General features: G+C 43.1%; 1 protein-coding gene across 12 annotated transcripts in view; it reads right to left on the reverse strand.

Annotated features, from left to right (window-relative positions):
* Positions 1 to 2,302: 2,302 nt before the first annotated feature.
* The window catches only part of SYNRG (synergin gamma), a 74,067-nt gene continuing 63,497 nt past the window's right edge, over positions 2,303 to 12,872 (reverse strand). For 8 of the 12 annotated variants that reach the window (XM_045836265.1, XM_045836259.1, XM_045836268.1 and 5 more), the window contains 3 exons: positions 4,370 to 4,480; positions 4,020 to 4,055; positions 2,303 to 3,014 (listed from right to left, as the gene is read on the reverse strand). In XM_045836265.1, coding sequence (XP_045692221.1) covers positions 2,883 to 3,014; positions 4,020 to 4,055; positions 4,370 to 4,480 — 279 coding nt within the window. In that variant the 3' untranslated portion in view covers positions 2,303 to 2,882. The remainder of the gene's footprint in view (positions 3,015 to 4,019; positions 4,056 to 4,369; positions 4,481 to 12,872) is intronic. The other 4 variants (XM_045836267.1, XM_045836266.1, XM_045836260.1 and 1 more) reach the window with 2 other exon arrangements.

The following is a 12,872-nucleotide window of genomic DNA, read 5'->3' on the forward strand; positions in this document are numbered from 1 at the left end:
AAACACCTGGTGACAGATGTTCCTAGTAATTAAGGGCATTTCCTGCAGAAGTCCTGGCAAACACCACTACTGTACTGGGATGTAATAACTAAGCAATTCTTAGCCCCGGGGAAGCCTAACACCTTTCTGATCTAAATGTCAAAGAGTTTATTAGCTGGTCACAAAGGTAGGTGTGTGGCCTAGAAGGTGGTAGAGAAATTTCTGTGGTGATCCCAGGCAGGACAAGCATTTGACATTTCTGTAACATAAAGGCCCTATAATCTTTTCAAAGCTTAAGAACACACTTGTCATTAAATAAAAAGCAAGTAGAAGACATCTTCAAACAAAGAATACGCAACCTCAAAATGCTCAATTTAAAATATGCAACCTCTATAGAGTGCCACAGGAAAAATAAAACGTGGATAATATCCTAATATACCCTGTGCCACTTCTACTTCAAGCATGTCCAGACAAAAATTACACACCATGCCATGAAAATTTTAAAGGCAAAACAATTTTTAAAGAAGGGCTTATTAATTGCCACTCAAGCAGTGGGGTGAAGCTGCCAGCACAATACACAGTGTGGAAATAAGTAACCTTGGTTACTGTTTCCAAGGACACTGGACTCGGCTAACAAGAGCTGAGGTGAAGCTGAATGCAGTGTTGAGTCATTTTAATAAACTTGCATAAATAAAATCGGTGCAATGGTATTCCACACTCCCCAAATCCTTATTGGTGGTATCTAACACGACATTTCTGTAAACAGATACTGAAAGTAATGAGTACTTTCCGTAGCGAAGGCCTTTGTTGATGTTTGCTGTATTTTCCTTTTCCTCCTCCTGTGGAGGGACTAAACCTACCGTACTTGGGAAGGTCAGCAGTAATTAGAAATTTTATCAGTAATTAGAAATTTTATCTAAGAAATTGGGAATATATCTAGGAATGGAAATCAGTCTAGTTAGCAGGTGAGCATACTTTTAAAAACGTTATTGATTCAGGCCATTGTGACGGGATAATCCATATAGCATTTCAAAAACAAAAAGTCTCAGCAGTGTACATTGTGTCAAACTGGGTGATATTCCGGCCAAGGTAGGTTTTGTCATGGTCTATTGTGGCATATACAAAACCAATGAGAAGCCTGCTTGAATCCGGGTGCCCTTTGAAACCCTCGGTGCTGCAAGGCTGAGCTGGAGCACAGAGGCCTCGGGAAAAGCCTGCTAGAAACTGGCCCAGGTGCGCTGCCAGTAACACTCCACTAGTCCTGTGGCGAGCAAAGGCTCTGAAGGTCTCAGTCCTTAGTAGATGGACATGCTATCAATTGGCATGAATGAGAAAAACAGACTCATCTCATCAGCACCCCCTTGCATTCTGGTGCACAGGAAGGTGAAGCAGAAGCCTCATCAATCTCTGTTTAATGAAATATGTTCTATACCTTTTCTTGGAGAAGATGGAGGTAAAAGGTGTAACATAGAACAAAACATTTCCTTAAAGTTTTGTCCTGAGAAGGGAAGGGGACCTATTAATTATGCAAAGCAGCAATTTTATAGGCAAAACCAAATTTTTTAGTTCACAAATAAGAACAGCCTAGGTCAGAGAGCATAAGCCATACAAAATGAAACATTAGGGTTCAGAATCTCTTCACAAAGCACATGACTAACCACAGAAATGCGTGTCCTAGACGGGCACGTTCTCCCCAGGAAGAACACCGTCTTCCCCCGGTGGCTTCCCCCCGATTTCATGCATGTAGCTTGGGGTGCAAAATTCCCCACAGAGGCTTGAGCCTTTTCCTTCTAAAATTCAGTGCTCTTTCTGAACAATTTTCTTCCACTGCTTCTAAGTTCTGTAACCTTTTCCATAAACACACATCATACTATTTGCCTCACCAGGCCAGGAACTCTGGCTCCTAAGCCTGAATTTTCAGGTCTCTCATAGAGGTGCTGCTAGGGCAGGCAATACTGGTACCTATGCAGTCATTCTTGGAAGTCTGGACAGAGGCCACCGCCACAAAGAGACTTCCTTCAGCTGTCTTTCCAAATGGCCTGAAAACAGCACCCAGCCCACAGCCTGCGTGTGAGGCAAAACAGAAGGTTTTCAGTGAAGGCCCCTTAAGGGGAAGGATATTCATCTTGATACTCAAGGATTTGGGTCTCTGTCCAAACGAAAATCCTCCACGGCTCAGTACTCAGGTCTGTTAGGAGGAAAAGTCTTGAAAGTTGACAGTTTTAGAAACGAAGGAAGAGAGCAGAAAACTAACTGGTTCAGCTGCATCAGCAAAGTTAGGAAGTCTGCCCTTATCACTGTTCAATGGAGAGGGACAGAATTCTTTCTGTAAAAAGAACATTTTAATCACAATTTTCCTTTATTCATTTCAGATATGCACACACTAAATGGGGATAAGTGCACCCTACTTCACAAGACGTACGTGTTCTAGATATAAATAAGCAGTGGCTCAGCATTCTAGCCAATTCCAATCCTACAACAATAATTTAATTTTCTTCAAATATCAGTTCTTCACAGTTTCAATACTGCAGCAGCAAATTATTCCTTAGATAAAGAAAGTTGTGGTCCCTATTTTAAAACACCTTAGGAGAACTAGAGGTAAGTTAGCAAACTACAGATGACCTTTGTCCCCTGGGTCCTACATGCAGTTTGGGTAGGGCAGTTTTACCACAAATCCCAAAGACTGGCAGTGGGACCCAGGGGACAAAGGTCACCTGTAAGAATGACTGAAAACTACTGCAGCTTTTTTCACACCCACCCGTTGGGGAATTCTTCATATAAAACACAGGTGAACTTTGCAGTACTTGCATTCTGTTCATTGGTCCCTGTCACGCATGGGTGTGACCCCCCCAACCCCGCCCCCCCCAGAAAAAAACCCAGCTGGTACTTCGTAGAGGAGCTTTTCATAGCAAGTCAGGCAGGATGAGGCCAGGAGGTTTGGGTTCAACACAGTTGATCCAGAAGTTGGCACAGCTGGCGTGATACTGGTGTCCTCCGTACGCCAGCTTGAAGCTGTCTGTCTCCGAGTTGAACGCCTGCCGGGGACAGACAGACACGTGGAGCACGTCAGGCCTCTGCACCTCGGAGCCGCACGTTCACTTCTCCGGGTCACAGAGGCCAAGGCCAAACTGGCACACACACAAAAGCTAAGCAGGTAGCGATTGAAATCAGGTCAGAAAGTGTTTCACTGCTAACTAAAGGTATAAAAAAATCTTTACCATTAAACCCAATTTCAGCAAAAGGCAGCCAGGTTTTTCATGGGAAAGGCAGAGTCTGGGGGCGGGTAGGATGGTGTCATGAGAAGGGCAAGTAACCCAGCCCAAGGCCGTGGTTAATTTTTATCTCTCGTTGTGAAGAAGGAAGCCTTTCCCGGAAGGTAGCATTTGACTGTAACATGTAATCCCTTAAATTTGGTGGCTAATTACAGCACTATCATGAAAGAAAATGTAAAATTATAAACTCTTAGGGTCCAATGCCATTGGGAGCTGATAACTGAATCAACATAATTTAAAAGTCCAAATAGGTACAGGTTTGTTAAAAAAAAAAAAAGATATTAAACACAGGAGAATAATTTCCAGGTGAATAATGCTTATAGGTGAGTTACAGCCAGCCACTCCTAACCGCAACCACGTCCTGGGGACTATTTATAGTGCTTTTTAAAGCATTACAAATAAATAAATAAATAAATAAATAAAACGAAACTCTAAAACCCAAACAATTTGTTTTTTGTCTGATAATGGCCAAATCCTGAAGCTCTTTAATCTCACTGTGTCATTGTAATTTCCCATCTTCCAGAAGTTGCTCATTCTGTTGCTCTGCTCGTCACAACACCAGAAGCCAATTATGAGACACAAGCATGCAAACAAGACAGAAGTGGATCCACACAGACAGTTAGTTGACTAAATCAAACATGGGAACAAAGATGACTCAGTAAAGCATCCATGACTGGAACAGTTCGGGATGCCGTGGAATCATCTGATTTGCCTTCCACACTCAAAATTAAGATGGAGACACTAAGATAATGTGTAACTGGTTCATACTTTTTTAGGATGTTCCTCTGCAGGCTTCTCTTCTTTCTGAAATAACGTTGAAACCATAAGGTCAACAAAACATCCAGAACAGAGCCTCTTGCCTGCAAACGACTCCTTTTCTCATTACCACCCTACCGGGTGCGGCAGGCACAATGCAAACCCCACGCTTCCCCTCAACAGCTTCCCCCACTGCCCTTTTGAAACGGTATGTCTATTTCTGTGGTCAGATTTCAGGACTTCATAAAATCCCCACCACCTCTAGGCACAGACCTTGCAGCGAAGTGATCTAAATGGGGTTGTCCCCCAGGCCACGTTTAGAATGCACTTTGCCATCTGCAGGGGAAAGGCGTGTGACTTACCCGGCTCCTGGAGTCCACGTTTAACAGGCACACCCCACAAGCAAGTTCCTGAGCATTTTTAATACCAGGCCGCAGCATACAAGAGGAAAAATCCAGTGAATTTTCATCGGGCTGTGAAAATGAGATAAACAGATAAGAACCTGGTAATCCCAAATGCTTTTGGCTTCATTCCCTGATCACTCTTCCCCAGTAGGTCCAATAGCAAATTAAGTAAACTCTCTTACACCATCAGTACAATTCAATTTCCCCAATGTTTAGTGAGTATCTGCGTGTTCTGAGCACTAGGGATGCTAGCATGAGCAAAAAAACAGTGCCTGTCCTCTGAGAACTCAGTCTAGGGTAGGAGCCTAGGGCAGAACTCAGGGAGCACAGTGTGATGAAAGCCATACTAGGGGTAAGTACCGAGTGTCAGAGCCCCCGTGTGTGGGGGCTGAGGGGTGGCTTACCTCAACCCCAGGGGAAAGGAACCTGATGGCAGCAAATGCTTCCTAAAACTTAGATACAACTTGGAGGAGTCCTGATGGGTATATGCGAGGTGAAGGGGATGGGAAGGATGAGTTAGGGGAGGGAAGGACACTTATTCTATGTAGAACAAGCAGCCTGGGGAAAGGATCTAAGCAAAAGATTGGGTATGGGAAGAAGTCTTGGGGGAGGGAACCACACTTATGAAAAGGGTAAGGGATGGAACTGGAGCATGAGGCCTTGAAAGGCACATACGGTGGTGAGGCTTTATCCTGGGAAGCCGTAAGGGTCCTAACTGGATCATGGCAGAAGCCAGTGTGTATTATGGACAGATCCCTCTGGCTGCAGTACAGGCAGTGAATTGGAAAAGGTAATCTTTAAGGTATGGGCCTCAGTTACAAGGCTGTTGTAGTCCGGGATACAGACACTGAAAGTCTGAAGTAAGGTAGCAACAGTGGGGAATGGAGAGAAATGGACATATGAGAGCTAGGAAGGCAGTAGAGTTAACAGGTCTGGGTGATCAGGCGATCTATTTTTATGCCAGGAGGGGAGAGGTCTTGGGCAACTGAGGGGATTCACCATAATAAGGCACAGGAGAGCAGAACCAGGTTTGGGGATGGGGGATGGGGAGAAGAGCTCGGTTTGGTCCAGGCTAGTGGAGCTGCCTATGGCACAGCCAAGTCCTGATGTTGCATAAGCAGGCAGCGGGAGATACAGTCCTACTGCTCGAGAATGCGAGATCCGGAAGTCATCGCCTAGAGACAGTAACTCTAACAACGGCTAGTAAGTCAAGCTCTTACTTGTGCCAAGTACCACACTAAACTCTTTACATGCATTATCTACTTTATTCTTTAGAACAAATCTATGAAATATGGAGAGTGTAGCTCCATGAGTAAAGGGGCAGGTTCCAACTTTGGGAAGCTGTTTCTTGAAAGTTAAAATATACATTTACTATACAAACTTGCAATTCCACTCATAGACATTTATCCGAGAGAAATGAGAACATATGTTAACAAACGTCTTGCACAAGAGGTGTTCATAGCAACTCCATTCTTATTAGCCAAACGGGAAATAGTGTCTGTCTACACAGAGAAAATGGATTTTAAAAAACCATGGATATTTTCAGTGGATTGCACACAGGCCTGTGAAGCAAAGGGTTGCTGGTTCGATTCCCAGACAGGGTGCATGCCTGGGCTGCAGACTCGGTCCCCCATAGGGAGTGTGCAAGAGGCAACCACACGTTGAGTTTCTGTCCCTCCCTTTCTCCTTCCCTTCCCCTCTCTCTAAAAAATAAAATCTTAAAAAAGACATGGATATTAATACAGTGGAATATTAGCGGCAAAAGAGATCAAGCTGACACATAAAATGACATAGATGAATTTTTAAAACACACTATGCAGAAGAAGCCAGATGGGCACAGAACATTATATACATTACATAATTTCATTTACATACAGTTCTAGAACAGGCACATCCATGGTGCTGGAAATCTAGGGAAAACAGATCACTGGGTGTTTTGGAATCGGATCAGGGGACTGAGTGGAAAGTGACAACATGGAACTTTAGAGTTGATGAAAATACTCCGTGTGTTTGGGGTGTGGACTACATGACTATATGCATTTGTCAAAGCTCATCTAACTATACATTTAAGATCTGTGCATTTCATTGTGTGTAAATTATTCCTCAATTAAGAAAAACACTTGAAGCCCTGGCTGGCGTAGCTCAGTGGATTGAGCGCGGGCTGGGAACCAAAGTGTCCCAGGTTCGATTCCCAGCCAGGGTACATTCCTGGGTTGCAGGCCAGAACCCCCAGCAACCACACATTGATGTTTCTCTCTCTCTATCTCCCTCCCTTCCCTGTCTAAAGATAAATAAATAAAATCTTAAAAAAAAACACTTGAAAAGTAGAACAAGCAAACAAAAAACACCACTGAGGCAAAAAAAAAAAAAAATGATTCAGAAGAGTTGGATTCTCAATGTGAAGTTTTAGATACACCTAAACTAGTTTATTTTGCTTATATGTGCCCTAGAGCAGGGTTCTCAAACTTGCCAACACTGACATTTTAACTCGGGTAACTGTTGTAGGGTCTGCCCTCTGTGCTGTAGGATGTAGAGCAGGATCCCTGGCTGATTTGGGGGCAAAATAGTCCCCCCTCTCTCACCATTAAGCCCTGGCCAGTGTGGCTCAGTTGGCTGGACCTAGTCCCATAAACCAAAAAGGTTGTGGGTTCGAGTCCTGGCTGGGGCCTGTATGAGAAGGCCACCAATGTTTCTCTCTCTCAGCAATGAAGAAAATGTCCTCAGGTGAGGATAAAAGAAAAAAAAAGAACTGACTTTCCAAAGTGGAAAAAGTATAATGCACACAAGCTTGTTTATTATAAATGTCACTGATATGAAGGACATGTGGTACACAATTTACTAGTAATAAAATATATAATCATCTTTATTGCAAGTACAATAGCCACTTGATTTGCACAGAAGGCTTTGAGAATTTCTGCCCAACTCCTGGATCCATAATCAACCTACGCTCACACTTTCACGAAAGAGCAGAGTTCTGATGTGAATTTTCGTTGATGTTTTCTTGTCAAGGACTAGGATTAAAGTGAAACAGCAGAGACATATTTCAGAATTTCACTCATCTGTCAAATTTGTGCTCTTTGCTGAATCAGATAATATGGGGTTGGCTAAAAAGTTCATTGATTTTTTTCCGTACAATGGCTCTAGTAGTGCTTAGTTGTCTTTAACTTCATTTGAAACAATTTTGTTTGATTCTATTGTGACAACTGTCATATCCGCATGAATAAAAAAATTGGTGAATTTTTGGTGCAACCATTTTAATTTTGAAGATTAAGAAAATATGCATTTCTGGCGTAATATGCTTTATTATTTCAAGAAAGGTAAAAATGCAACTGAAACACACAAAAAAGATTTGTGCAGTGTATGGAAAAGGTGCTGTGACTGATCAAATATGTCAAAAGTGGTTTGGGAAGTTTCTTGTACTAGTGACATTTTGGCTAAATAATTTTTGCTGTGGGGCTGTCTTACACATTGGAAGATGTTTAGCAGCACCCTTGGCCTCTGCCCACTAGAAGCCAAGAGTCAGAGATAGCCAACATACTCAAAATGTTCAAATCAATAAAGTTATTGGTGAAAATGAAAAATGTATCATTTATTTTACAGAAAAAACTAAACAGACTTTTTGGCCAACCGAAAAATTCTCGAATACTGGAGAATGCTTCCTCAACTCTGTTCTAGTCACAGTGTGATGGCTCCAGACACACACACTTCTAAGTTTAATCTGCAATCCTAACACTTTCTCTATAACCTTCTTCAGTCTAGACAATCAACAAACAATAAATCAAGCCCTCGTTTGTAGCATTTGAGATTTCCATGGTATAAATACTCCCACCGTGGTTGATTTCAAGCTACCAGTGTGACGTCACTGAACATGGAGTTGAGAGGAGATGCCTGAGACGCCATCAGATGGAACTTCCACAGATGGCTGCAATAGACCGGGATGACCAATAGGCTGGCTTGTGCAAGACTGTTCTAGTTCCAGCTCTGAGGAAACCCTCGGTCCTGAGCAAACCAAGGTAGTGGCTCGTCCTAGGACAGACATAAATGACCTCAAAAGCCAAGGACTGGGCAGATGGCAAAGAAAGTCAAGATTGAAGGGAGTTGATAGGAACCAAGTAAAAGGGTCAAAACGACTGTCCTGTCTTGAGAAGCAAAAACGAGAGCAGTGTAAGTCAAGGGTGAGAAGGTTGGACGGCCACCAGTGTGGGCCCAGAGAGATGCCTGACAGGTGCTGCGGTGCGGTCCTGCGAACAGTGGCTGGAGGGAGGTGGACACCAGGGTGCCGCAGTGCAGTGGTCAAGGATCTGGGAGCCTGGCATGCTGGCTGGCTGTGTTGTCATCATGGATACCGAGGTGACCCAGGATGGCGGAAAATCCCTGCCAAAATAATAGCTACCTACGTTTTCTATAGTTATTTAAGGCTGAATCACTGAGGAGTTACTACAATGTTTTTATGTTTGCAAAACTATATTATTCTTCCCCAGAAAAAAAGGCTCCTGCCTAGAAAAATGTGTAGCTTATATACGATGCTTCCCCATCCCTTACTAATTTGAAACAGTAAACCATGGACTAGCTCTACAAACCTTTCTCAAACTAACCTGAGCTGAATCCACTCAACTCACACCTGAGGAAAGGAGGGCAGTCCTCGAAGAAGAGGGGGCGGGGGATGTCTCAACTGTGGGCCTGAGCACGCTGACCTCGGTGACTGCCGGAAAACTCCACGGCCTTAACTGACCCAGAGGATGATTTCCCCTTTTTAGCACAGTCGTGGCCACTTTTGTCAAATCTAGAAGTAGGTGGTATTATCATTTGTTTGCTGTCCGATGCTGTCACCTGTAAAATGGTTACATTTCATTTGCCACCCCCCACCCGCCGCCCCAGCTGGTGCCGGCGCCTCAGAGATGTAAGAAAGTGCTCTGGGAAAGGACAAAATACTCTGAGTGACTATCACAGCTGGTCACACTGACAAATGAAACTAACAAGTTTTCTGAAGAAAAACACAGCAGCATCTGAATCTTAAAATTAATCAAATTAACAAAAGCCCTTTAACATCTGTTTACCAAAGGGATAAGGGAAGCAAAAAATGAAAGGTCATATTGTAATCTCCAGTGAAAATTACAATGCTCTGCATAAACTGCCCTGTGGTTAATCTTTCAAATGGTAAAACCAAATGGTTAATCTTTAAAATGTATTTATAAAGGCCTTTATAATGCATTCTGCAAGCAGAGGGAGTGCTGCAGCACACAGTAACCACGAGACCCCCTCAGCGGCCGCAGTTCTGTGAGAAGGTGTGCCCTCTACAGGCCACCTTAAGTTAAACATCACTTATTTTAATTGGGAAGTATTTCATCCATTTAGTAAGAGGAAAAAAAATAGTTATATTATACATTAACAAGTCCCAGAGACAGACTGGGATATGTCATCCTGAATCTTTAGCCAATAATAAATTGCTAAAATGATATGTCCAAGAAAATCATTATTAAGGAAGAAGACTTTGGTAGTAATTACTGTTCTTAACCAATGTTCTCATTTCCCTTCCATGACACTAGGCATGGCCGTACAACTGGCCATGGTCAGCAGCCTGTGAGCATAAGTCACCTGTGTCATTTCTGGAAGGAAGCATTTACGACTAACATGCTACGTTCCCTTGACCTTCCCACTGTGACCAGCTGTATTCCACGTGGCGGAGGCTCTGTCAGCCTAGGTCCCTGGGTGAGAAGGGCACAGCACAGAGACCCCTCCAACTTGAGATGGGCATGTAGTAGGAGCAAGAAATAAGGCCTTGTTGTTTCACATTGCTAAATCAGGGTGTGTGTGCTGGGGGTGGGGGGCAGGAGGACCCTGGTTTGTAATCCAGCATAGCCTAGCCTAAACGGACTGATATAAAATATGATCTAGACAGAGGCTCCACAAGCAATTGCAGACTTTTGGTTTGCATTACAATGTAACCATTCTTCACTACAATGTATTGGTTAATTTCCCCTATTGCTGCTATAACAAATTTGCACAAATTTATTCACTTAAAACATAAATTTACTCTCTAGAGTAACAGTTCTGGTGGCTGGAATTCTGCATTCCCTGGAAATTCTAGGGGAGACTCTATCTCTTTGCCTAGAGCCCACCTGCATACTACTTGGACCATGGTCCCACAGTCCATCTTCAAAGCCAATGGCATAGCATCTGCCCATCTTTCCTTCTCGGCTTCCACTGTCTTGTCACTTTTTCTCATTCTCACTCTCCTGCCTTCCTCTTATAAGGGTCCTTGTGACGACACTGGGCCCACCTGGATTATCCAGGACAGATTCCCCATCTGAAGATCCTTAACTTAGTTCCATCTGTAAAGTCCCTTTTTACCACATAAGGTAACACACTCGAAAGTTCCAAGGGTTAGGACGTGGACACCTTTGCAGGCGAGGGCATTCTTCTGACCACACCCACCTTCTGTCAACTGAGAACAGTCCAGCAAGACATGAGAAAGGTTCTGTCTCCAAAACACTGGCAGACCGGCAAGATGATAAAAACACTATCATTATTAAAAATAAACTGTTTTCCTGATATGCCACAGTAACAGGGAGGACTCTGAAATTCACTGCTTATGTCACATGGAAGAGGCACAAAAGAATTTGTATTATACTGAGAAAACAGTGGAATCAAAGCGCCTCTGTGATTTTCAATTGACTGGAGCCAGGAGAATGTTTTTTTCATAGATTTTACATGGCAAAGACAGATTAGTTTTGTTTTCCAGGACTGAGTCCTTCTTTGTTCCAAACCTACTAAACTTCAACACATCTCCACAAGATAAAGCCTTGGATAACAATTCACTTGTCTCACTACAATAGGTGGGTTTTGCTTTCGAGTTCCCACGCGGTCTGGGCCTAGAGGAGACAGGCGTCCACCACAAGAGGGAGTTTGAGTCCATGGGCAACAGGTGTAAAGGAAAGGGGAATATAAAACCGCTGGTACAACTTCCAGCTTAAGTAAACATTAAGGAGCCACGATGTGAAGTTTAAGACTGTGTACTCTGCTCTCCTCAGCCCAGGCACCGTGACTGCAACGCAGCACTAACAAGCTGGGGTTCCTCACCGGAGCAAAGTACTAGACGTCCTTTAATGGGAATCATTACATGAAGTCTTCATGAGAAGAAACAAGGCTTTTTTAGCGTTCTTAATGCCAGGACTAACAATGTAGAAAGAAAGGACTTTCAAAGGATGACATGCATTCAAATCTCAGATTTGTCAGTGTCAGGGAAGTTTCATCTCTGAGCTGCAATTTCTTCACCTGTAAAAGCAGGGAATATGCTACTGACCTGGGACTGATACCAGGATTAAATGAGAACAAATGTAAAGCACATAGTGCAATACTTGGCAGTTTCTAGTTGCAAAATAAACAATGACTATTACATTAGCATTACCAAAATCAAAGAGCTGACTGTGGCAATTTGGTTCATTAAGGAACTTTAAATTCTACCTAAAATGAAGCAATGATGTAAACAGTTAAAAGATTCCTAATACAACCTCAATCCTGCCTCCTATTCTGGAAATGAGTTCCCTGCTTTGAGCTTCTAATCCAGAGTCCTTGCAGTGTGTACAGTTTTCTCCCAAGTGAACTGAACTACACAAGTGTTGGTTTGTGTCATTAATATTTATGCATCTAGTTTTAGATGCAGTACCTTCTTCCTGCCGTTTCATACCTGATATTTCCTCTGTAGAATGCATGCTGTTCTCCATGCAGTGGGCAACTCAAATAAGTTTTATAGACCAAGGACCTACCAGTTACCAAGAGGAAACAACATGGTATAATTAGGAAAAATACCTGAGCAGAGAATGACTGCTTTCCTGTTACAGCTAACCCGGTGAGAAAAGCAATCACAGAAAAGCATCGGCAGAGAAATGAACACTCAGTGGTGTTCGTGTGCAACCTGCAATGCATTCCTGTGCTGTCTAGTTGTAGCTAATTAATGTCTGTAACCTACCTGGTATCTAAAGACATGTCAGGTAAACTCACTCTCTAGACATAAATGCCAAAAATGGATGTTCCCAATGGGGGTCTGAAGGAGAGGGGACAAATGCCAGGCCACTCACCCCCCCCTTTCCTGACATTCTGTCACACGGGGGGACTTAGAACCACTATATGCGGAAAGGGCAACACTTTCCAGGCCACATGGGTGACCAAGTCCTAAGGCTTTCTTTGAAATCACAAATCAAATTCTATGGCTTCTTTAAAAAGGCCCGAACCAAGTTAATCATTGGCATAAAAAATCGGAACAGGGGTTACCTCCGAGTGGAGTGATGACAAAGCAGGAGCAGGAAGAAACTTTCTAGGGTGGTGGAATATTCTCTATCTTCACAGGCACATGGGTTATACGGGGTCAGTCTGTCAAGACTTAGTGAATGGTATAACTAAGATTTTTGCATTGTACCATATATACATTTAACAAAAAAAAAAAAAGAAGAAGGAAAGAAGA

The sequence above is a fragment of the Phyllostomus hastatus genome, unplaced genomic scaffold (genome assembly GCF_019186645.2).
Source record: "Phyllostomus hastatus isolate PE091 unplaced genomic scaffold, TTU_PhHast_1.1 phas_contig_210, whole genome shotgun sequence".
Lineage (NCBI taxonomy): Eukaryota > Metazoa > Chordata > Mammalia > Chiroptera > Phyllostomidae > Phyllostomus > Phyllostomus hastatus.